Source organism: Corvus brachyrhynchos, unplaced genomic scaffold (genome assembly GCF_000691975.1).
Source record: "Corvus brachyrhynchos isolate BGI_N302 unplaced genomic scaffold, ASM69197v1 scaffold48, whole genome shotgun sequence".
Classification (NCBI taxonomy): Eukaryota; Metazoa; Chordata; class Aves; order Passeriformes; family Corvidae; genus Corvus; species Corvus brachyrhynchos.
This window is the reverse complement of record NW_008240027.1, coordinates 6,033,360-6,043,984: the sequence shown is the minus strand read 5'-3', so window position 1 is coordinate 6,043,984 and position 10,625 is coordinate 6,033,360. Positions and strand designations below refer to the sequence as shown.

General features: G+C 36.8%; 1 protein-coding gene across 1 annotated transcript in view; it reads right to left on the bottom strand.

Annotated features, from left to right (window-relative positions):
- AK5 (adenylate kinase 5) overlaps window positions 1-10,625 on the bottom strand; it is an 84,394-nt gene that overhangs the window by 30,707 nt on the left and 43,062 nt on the right. Inside the window, exon 7 of the mRNA XM_017743577.1 lies at window positions 9,022-9,098. Within this exon, the coding sequence (XP_017599066.1) occupies window positions 9,022-9,098 (77 nt within the window). The remainder of the gene's footprint in view (window positions 1-9,021; window positions 9,099-10,625) is intronic.

Here is a 10,625-nt window from a genome sequence, read left to right as displayed (position 1 = left end):
CCGGCCATGCGGCTGGAGAAATAAACATCTCTGAAACAGCTATCAAGAATCTGTCTGTCCATATATATTTCCTTTCCACGGGACTCCTGGTTTGATATATGCGTGTTGCAGGATCCCCACTGCAACAAATTTCTGTGATTCTGTGATTATTCTTTTAAAACAAAACTTATTTTCAGTTCTAAAAATAATAATAAAAAATTATACCTATACAGAGTTGGAGATTAACCCATTTTTAACACTTGCAAGCCAAGATCAAATTATCTAGCTTTTAAATTTGTTTGTTTGGGTTTTTTTCAGATTTTGCATTCATGTTCTTCACGGACATCAAGAATATCTGTAGGTAGTTCAGAGAGGAAAAAGTCACAATGTGTTTGCTATTGTTTGTGGGGGTTGGTATTTGTTAACTTCTGTGCCTACTTATAGTGACAAAAATACATATGATTACTAAGCATGAAAAAGAAAGCAAAATCTATTTAGTTTCATATTGATTTCCAGACACTGGAAAAAATTTCCAAGAAATTACCTCTTAAGGGCAAACTTACCAGCAAGGAGTGCAATCAGACCACCCCTCCCAGGAGAGTATCAGCAGTTTGCATCATCAGAGCAGTGTAAGAGTGTTCTGGTAAACCAAACACTGCATTTGCAATTTTAATATTAATTTGATTTAAAAGGCTGAACTAGAGGGGTCAGTATCTAACTTGAAGAACTTGAGCTTGATTTAAAAATATATTTGTGTTTTAAAGACATTAGAGACATTCAATAACTGTATTATCTATACATAGTTACTATCTACCACTGACTTTAAAATAGTTCTGTCACACATAGTATTCAGTTAGTTTTCAGTTTGGTCTGTATTTATAGAAAGCTGCCAGTGCCTACAAAATTCTTTCTGGAAGTTATCACTATTTTTCCTTTAGTATTCTTTCTTTCTGTAAATCACCATCACTCCTTAAATGATTCTTCTCTATGTGCAGCATTTATGCTATTTGGTATAAATTCTTCCAGGGATAATTTTTTTTTTTTTTTTTTTTTCACATCAAACCACTGCAGCAGAGAAGTGTAGCAGGACACCTCCCTGTGCACTTGAACTGCAGACTTGGTGCTGTTCAGGTCCTTTTTTTAGACAGCTGACGGCAATCCTAAAGAATGGATCCCTCACATCATACACCTCAGCACTATATGTAGAACCTCTCTGCCGTGAGAGCTGCCTTCTGAGACCTGAAATTCAGTGCTTTGGTTTTTTGTTGTTAATGGTTTGGTTTGGGGTTTTTTAAATGTATATGTGTTTTGTGGGTTTTTGGGGTTTTTAACTTTAGATAAGAAAGGCTTTTCTGCAGGCCTGTCTTGACTCAGTTTTCAAAAAGAAAAAGATCTTGGCATGGAGAAGGACAAGAACAGGGTGTAGCAAAAACCTCCAAACCTAGCGTGTGACCTCAGATCCTATGATTTGCTGCTATTCAGATAAAAATTGACAGTTGTAGTCAAATTTTGCCTCTCAAAAACCTTTTCTGCTTAACATTGGACAAGCATATTCAAGGTTTACTAAAACATCTTCTTATGTATTATTAGGTAGTTTTGTGACTTTCAACTTCTGCAGTCTTTATAAAGGACTTCTGTGTTAAGAAGGAATTGAACTATCTGAAGAAACAGTCCACTGATTTGAGATGCACTGCTGTGAAGGAGTTCTAAAACTAGGCCACTTTTCACTCTTTGTGACTGGTATTTAAGCCCAAAATGACTAACATTGACTGCACAATCCTGGGATACATAAGGAATAAAAAAAACCAAATAGGAAACATATGGCTTTCTGAAAATACATGGGGGATTTTTTTCTATTTTCCAGTGTACCCAGAGAAGCCACTCTTCTGCTTCAATAAAATACAAATAAGTGATTTAAAGAGCAGTTACGTATCCCATAGAGTAAAACAGCATCTTTGCAATCACTGCAGTTTTATATGTGTATGTAAAAATATATAGCATGTACTTTGACAGTGATTAAGAAATATAAAAGAAATAAAAAGGCACTTCCTTCTGCAGTGCTTTAAAATACAGGAATTGTTACTACAAACGTTTTCAAGAAAGGGTTTTGGTAGCCGTCTTTAGGGATGCTGGGCTTCATGAACAGAACCAATCCACAGCCCTGAGTAAGGCCTCTAAATCTAGGTGGCAGAGAGGGTTTAAAATACACCTCTACATTTCTTTATCAACTTTTGGTAGAATATGAAAAGTTCTGCTATGGATCCTATTTGCATCAACTGTGTGGGATGCCTAATTTTCCCCACGAGTTATGCAAGTTCTCTGGACTGTAAAGGTAGAACTCATAAATTTAGCTGTGAAATTGTATTTTGTTCATGAAGGCATAGGGCCTCAGTTTGCCAGTGGAGGGGCAAGCTGGTGTGAGGAAAGGTACAACATCCTACTGTTATGCCTACAGAAATGATGGTGAGATACTGTAAATTGTAATGCTTTTACTACAGACACTTCCACAAGCCACAGAGAAGGACTTCATAATTTACTGCAAAATTATTCAGTGAGGCATAAATGCAGCACCTCTTGAAGAATAATGCTGTCACTGTTGTTTAAATCTCCAGTAACTCACTTGAGCTCACCATCATCGTAACTGAATCCTTATGCCCTGTACTGCCCACCAGAGCTGCAGGCAGCAACTTTAGGTTCAAAATTAGGAAAGAATTGGAATGCAAAGACTTCAACTAACCTTGGCAGTTCAGTCTCCCCTAATATATGTACCACCAGAAAGTAAGTTCAAATAACATCTGTGAAAGAAGAAGCAAACAACTGTTTCTGGCATTTCACAGAAAAAAATGCAGATTGGTGCTATTTTTTGCCCATTTTGCCATGGTTTGCATGGGGGAAAATAGAGCGGGAGACTTTCTCACACATATCTTTATTACAGTGTACAATGGTGATTTTGAAAGAGAAAAAAATTTCTTCATGGTTACAAAATTATTTAGGGGAACCAAAATACACATGGTTTGAGCTTATTCAGGAAACATTTTGTAAGGCAAACTGTAGTACTTTGTTTCTAGAACTGTTTTTTTTAAAGCATTTAATAGGATAGTTTCCATGGCAACTTGAACTGAACAGATTGTTCACTGACTTCAGTACATTTCTATTAAATATCTTTTCTCTGTAGTTAGGCCTGCCTTTCCAGCTCTTCCATGTCTTTGGATGCTTATTCATTACGCCTTTTTGCAGATACCCTTAAACTAGATTGGACTCCACCTTTAACAAAAACAAGTGTTGAGAGAACAGAGTTCCACAACCATTCTGAGTTTCCTCTCATTTTCTTTTCTATCCCACTGTTTTAATCAGTTTCTCTGTAAAACCAGAATCTGTAATTCAAATTGATACCACTGCCTATCAGCAAAAGAGTAATGGACACTGCAGAAATGTTCACTATTAAAAGCCCAAATGGCTTCTGGATACTTTTGGTCATTTTACTAAGACCTGTAATGTTCAATGCTGCACAGCATATATGAATAAAACTGCTGTCACACCAAAAGTTCCTTAAGTTCTCAAGTAAAAAGAAAGCACATGATTAATATATGACATTCTAATCTGACTTCTTGAAGGATTTAATTAATGTTTATCTAATTTTGAAAGGTACCTTTAGAAGTCTGAATGAAAATTTCTCCTCCTAATGGAGGTGTGCCATTTGCTCTCTGTAGTATTGTAATGCTAACCCCAGAGTACTGTGTCTGAAGGATCAAATAAATCAGTTGGACTGAATCTTCAGAGTAGAGAAAAGGGAGTCAAAACACAGTGACAACTGATGGGAAACACAGTAAATGGAGAAAAATGGTCTTTGGTTTAATCCACAGAGCTTTGGTTAAATGAGGCTTTCAATTTGCTGTTGCCCATCAGTTTTATTAATATTTGTATTCTGCCTCGGCATTGAAAAGACTCTCAGGAACTTTTCATTATGTCTCTTGAATATTTAAGTTTCAAGCTATGCTAATCAGTCAGGCCAGAAATATTGTTATAGTCTTGGTAGCAATGGAGTCTATTTTGCATCAGTTCACTGAAAGCTTTTCTCCTGCTCCCCTAAAGCCTGGACTCCTCCTATGTGCTTCGGAGAGGAAACTACACCAAGCTGTAAAGTGAATTGTTACTACATGGTGAAAACTTTTAATCAAGAGCTTGTTTCCTCTTGTAAGAATGAGAGTAAATCTTTATCAGGGCTTTTTTCCTCCACTTGATTTTGGTTTTGCTTGTGAATTTTTCAAGTAAGCTGTCACATTTCTAATTATAAAACATTCCAAACTTTGCAGCAAAGATTGGGTTATTCATTTTTTTAAATTCAGTTGATTGCTTGTCATTGCTGAACAGAAACCCTTTTTGTTTTTTTACATCTACCTTTCCTAGGTCTTTGATACATTTGGGGGGGCAAAAAAAAAAAAAAAGGCTGTCTCTTCTTTGCACGTACTATTGCATTTATCTAATTGCATCAGTAAATGCAGTTGTGACACTGCAAGGATGTGGAAATGTCTCAATTATGAGCTGGAAACTCCCTTGAAGGCACAAAAATGTGTTTCCATGTTTTGTAGATGTGAGGGTGGTGAGGCACTGGAACAGGTTGTCCAGAGAAATTGTGGATGCCTCATCTCTGGAAGTGTTCAAGGCCAGGTTGAATCAGTCTCTGAGCAACCTGGTCTAGTGGAAGGTGTTTCTGGCCACGGCAGGGAAGTTGGAACTAGATGATCTTTAAGGTCCCTTCCAACACAAACCGTTCTATGAAATCTAAGACCTCCTGTTCCAAATATTAGAAAAGGCTAAATATACTTTTGAGGCTTTCAACTTGAAGTTGACCTGATTTTCACATTTCCCAAATTCTGAAGTTCTGTAAGCACTTGTACAGAAGTGTATTCATTCTACAGTCACCTGACAGTGTGTTTTAACTTTTTCTTTAATTACTCTAAATATTCCTCAGGCTAGCTAAGGTTGTCTTGAAAGGCATGTTTTCATGAGAAAATAATTGGATGCTCTTTTCTTCTGGAACTCTTTGATAGGATTCACTGATGCCAATTCTTCAGTACTCCCTTTTGGCCTGAATGCACTTGAAATAAGCCAAATGGTGGGTTTCTAATTAAAAATCCAATTGTTAAAAATAAAAACTTTCTGATCTCCAGAAACAAGTGGCATTATATTGACAGTCTCTCTGGCAAAGTTGAGAAATTGAATGGCAAGTATAAATGAGCACAGTGACCATTAAAAACATTTATCTCACTTGAGACCATTCCAGCAGCAAAGAACAATCCTTATTAAACCAGACACTAGTCAGAACAGGTTCAACAAATCGAGAATACTCTTTAAAGCTGTGGCACTCAAAAATGACTGGCCCAAAATATATTCCTGAAGTCTTAATATGGGTGAAAATCACATTACTTTGCTTTTATGTTTTCCAATCAAGTCATGCATAGTGTAATCATTATTCCAGAAAAGGCTGTAGAGATTGCTAAGACATGAAACCTTGTCTGGTTCTTCCAAAAGGCATTCTCAACGAGAGGCACTTTCTGCCTTATTTATTTATTTATTTATTTCTATTTTTTGGAATAATGTATTTTTAAGTAATTCTAAAAACCTCTATTATTTTTTCTGTAATACAGGATCTGACAGATCTGAGACAAAACCAGAAAAACAGCTATTAATGATTTGGAGAAAAGATTGTCTGTTTGTTCGGGGTTTTTTTTAAAAAAAGGGAATTTTCCTCCTGCCTTTCAGTGCTGTAGGGACTTAGTGATTACAAGTGTTCTAGTTCTTGTAGTATTCATGCATAGCCAGTAGAAAACAATCAGCTTGCTTTTAATTTAGTTTCATGAATTTAATTGAACAATCATTTATAAAATGTACAATTCAAAGCTTAAGCTTTTTCTGAGTTGTTTATAATTCAATTTCCCATTCATACTCTTCCAGAAAAGCCAGATCTTAATTTGCACTAGTGTTGCTTTGCACTGTTTCAACAAGAGGCATCAGGTGTTTCTCGAAGCACTTGGCTGTATTTTGGGGCACTCCTACATGAGCGAATGACTACATCAGTAGTTGGAACGACACCACTCGTTCTCCTTGCTCCTGCCTACCAGTAAGAGACATTATTCTGGAAGAAGTAATGTACATCTGAAGAACTCACATACTTTTTTGGCTTAGTTTACACTGGAGATTTTCCCAACTTATTCCAAGAATGAGAAAATGCAAAAGTATCTGTGTAAGTCCATTTCAGGTGCACCAAGACACCCATTGCCAGCTGTGGCTTTGTCTTCTGTGTGATCCCCCCAACTCCCCTTGTCAGTGACTACCAAGATGTTCCCCTAAAATTCAGCCATTTTTAGCAGCTCAGCTGTGTAAGGTTGCTTGGAAACCAGCCTTCTTATCCCCCACATGCTCATGACAGATTTCCTATGCAATAACATCACTGCATGACATGTTTGTATCCAGACACGCATTCTTTTTCCACTTGAGATTCTCTGAGTAAAGGTTGTTGATGCTTCACACAATTCGTAAACAGCATGTGGTAAATCACTGGAGTATTAAATCACTGCCACAGTCAAAATGAGCTCAAGTTTTGAATGTGAGCAGTTCCTCACTCCTGAATTTAGTTATTGATCTTTCCTTCCTGAGAGTAATTTCTCATTCTGTTTTTCAGACTAGGCAGCTAGGTGGTATTATGACTTCATGGTAATCTCCACTCCCTTTTTTGCTTCTGTAAAAATACTTGCTTTCATAATTTCAAATTGGTTGCAATTGCTTTCTCCTTTATATTTTCTTTATATTTGTACAAGGCGTCTCATATAAACTCCGTATAAATTTATTTATTAGTGATATAAATATTTCTTTTTTTTAAATGTTGCAAAATGTTGCAAAAAAAGGTATCAAGATATCAACTTGCAATTGAAGTGAGTCAGTGTCAGCCACTTCATATTTATATATCTGTCCTTGACTGATGGGATTTTAGCACTGTTTTAGCTTCATTTCTCCTTCTTTGTTTGATAACAGTATTGCACTCTTGCCAGAATGGCAATGTGTTGGTTTAGCAAAATAATGAGAAAATCTAAGTGCCACATCTGGCAGAAGGAATATTTGCCATTGACAAAGACAATAAGATCCTATCATAGTCTTGTTTAATCTCATGTGAGAACCACATGCATTCAAAACTGCAGTCAGCGCTTTTATGGACTGTGTAATGTATCATCAATGAATGATATAGTTTGAAATTATTACAATATCAGAGTAATTTTCATGTTTCTGTTAATTTTATTTTATAACTATAAAACTTGTGCTTATTATGTAAACATTATGAGCCAAAAGTATAATTTCTTTAGTGTACATACTCTTCCAAAAGAACCTATTTTATATGTCATTAAAATGCAAAACTTAACATCAAAATCGCCAAACATAATATAAATATAGATTCTGCTTTATAGGCCTAAAACCTTCAATAACAAAGTACATAAAAGACAAACATAATAGGAAATTTAAGGGTTTCCTGGGCAGGGAATGTTTTAAGAAGGGTTTATGAAAGAATGGGATTTAAAAGGGGATGTGGAGACAGAGGCAAGCTGCCTCCTTGAAAAACAGCCAAATTGAAATAACTGAGCCAAAAAGAACAGTAAAGGGATCTATAAATTAAAAGAAATGAATAGGGCTAGAACCTGTAACATGTTGCAGGTGAGGATAAAGTGTTGCATTGAATACTGTGAAAGAAAACCAATGAATGATCCAATGATAAAGAAAATTCAGTTTTGTTGGCCCTCATTTTGTCACTAGCTTTAAAATGTCACAAGAAGAGATATCTTTTGCAAGTAATGAGAAAAGAGGTGAGAACATTTGCAACTGCATTTAGTTGAATGACAACAGAAACACAAATTAACATCCTTTGCCAAGCTGCTCACAAATCTAGAGAAATGTTTGTGGTATTCATGAAGAAAATACAAGCAGAGTCATGCAAAAGTGGAAGACAGGAAGCAAAACATACAAAAACACCACCCTTAAGTATGGTGGTGTGATAGGCAGATGGCTTTAAATTTTCTTTTTTTAAATTCTAAGTCATTCTTTTAATGCCTACCCACAGCACAATAACAAGCACACAACACTTATCCCTAGTGCAGCACCAAAGCCACAGGAACCTCCCATGTTTCAGTTTGTGCCCACTGCCTCTTGTCCAGTCACTGGGCACCACTAAAAATTCCTGGATCCATTTTCTCTGCATCCTCCCTTCAGAATTCTGTACACTTTGGTGAGATGCCCCTGAGCCTTCTCTTTTCCAGGCTGAACACTCAGGTCTCTCAGCCTTACCTTGTAAGAGAGATGATCCAGTCCCTTAATTATCTTAGTGGTCCTTTGCTGGACTTTTTAAGTATCTCCATATGATATATTAGTAAATCCAAAACTGAACACTATTCCAGATGTGACCCTACCATTGTGGATGTGAAAATTATAGGGGAAAGATATATACAACCTTTTTTTTCCTCTCTCTGGCATTCTTCCTATATACAATGAAAACTCTTAACAAAATTTGGGTTTTAAATGTGGATTGAATAGGATCAGTAGAATGGCTGGTACACACTGTAAGGATTTTTTCTTTTTTATTCTCAAAAATATTTTTTCATAGGAAGAATGTTTGATTTGTTTATAGTTATGTTTCACACTTTTGTAATTCCATACTGCTCTTTTGAAAAGTGTTTTACTTCTTAAATATATAGCAGACTTAAAGTGCGTTTTAGCAATTTTATTTGCTCCATTTGCCAACATTTTTAAATCTATGGAGGAAACTTAGCAATGCACAGTAATGGAAGAAACAGGCTCTTAATACTACAATAATATTCATTCTCTTTTCCTAACTAGAAAGCGACTTCTGTGTATCACGAATTTACTTATGTTGCACTTAAAAATCCCTTTCCTTATCTATCCTTAAGTTCCATGACCTTGTTCAGACAAGTTTTATAGTGCAGGGTGTACATAAACTAGAAAACTGTCTAGAGAAAAGCCATATATAAAGAAAATTACCTGGTCTTCAAATTCAAATTCTGTATAAACAGTATCTCCAGAATCCATAATCAGACTGCAATCAAGTTCATTTGGCCCTAAAATATGAAAGAAAATAATTCAGAAATGGATTGAAAATTTTCATTTTATGTGGTGGAACACTATAATATTTCCAGTTGTCTGTATCTGCGCAAAAACCATGATCCAAGGAACAATTCAGGTTTGCTAGAGTACCCAGGCGAACAGTATTTCATTAGCAAAGCCTTCAAAGCATCCATAAAAGCTTCCACAAATCTTCACAAGGAAGGGCTATGCTAAATGGTGAATTGTTTTAGCTAGATTGCATATTTATTGGGCAGGGTGTTCTGCGTGCCATGACTTGCAATTATAAAATTGCCACACTCAAGGGAGAATAGAGACCAGTTTAAGAAAGAGAAAGGAAATACTAATTTCTGATTAGCACATAAGGATCCTTAAGTGGTGTTGATAGGGGACCAAAGCGGCATGCTTCCAGCAGCAGTAGCTTCCATTTCTATCCCATTCTACCCCTTCCCAAGGAGACTGTGTGGCTGTGCCCCTTCTCCTTGTCATCTTCCTGTGGCAGGACCGGGAAGAATGCAGTCCCTTGCAAAGTTCAATTGTCGAGAAGCCTTGGCCTGGCTGAGCTTTACAGTTTAGCCTCAGCTGAACTGCTGAAGGTGCAGGACAACAGAAACTGTGCTTGATATTTCAAGAAGTCATGTGGGGGGGCGTCATTGCTAAACCACAATGGGAGGATAAACCACCAATAATGTTTCTATACAAACACAGGAAGGCTACAACATGGACATCCTATTCTGGCACTGTCACCCCATTTGGATTATGTCAATCCTGGGCAATAAAGAAGGAAATTGTCTCCTGGGTCCTCCAAATGGTGCAGCCCTAAACCAAATTCTGCACACATTCTAAACACATTAAAATGTCAATAGGCATGAGACTATAGAAGTCGTTTCCACAGCATTAGTAAAATGAGAATAACAAAAATACTGTAATGATACACAAAAACATAAAGATTATAACTAGCTGGCAGCCGCAGATGAGTCCAACCACCCACTTCATGTGCGGAGCAACAGGTAACACCAGGGGAAGTATAAGCTGTGTTTTGTTTTGTGCCCTCATGTCCCCAGTCAAACAAGATCACTAATGAAGAAAGCAATCCCCTCCTTCCTGGGCTACAGGTTTCTCTACCAGGTATGATGTTCCTGCAAGCACTGGCACTGAGGGTACATAGTTTTAAGCCTATTGCTGACCTGGAGTTGTTGTCTCACCATTAGAGTTGTTTGTATGGGTGGCTTGCTCTAACAAGCACTATCAATAACAGATTTTGCAGTTCAATTTGTGCCAGATGCATTTATATTCTATCGGGGTTTTTTTGCTTTTAAAGTTTACATAGTAATAATCTATGTAGGTGGTGAAGTATATATCCCTGACAGAGAGAACAGAGGAGAGGAACTGGATGTCATGATGACCAAACTGTAACTGCTTGGAACAGATGATGATTCCAGGATGTCTTAGTTTGCCATCCTTATCACAATTACTGCCAAATTAATCTTCAATTTAACTTTCTGGACTACATAAGATATACC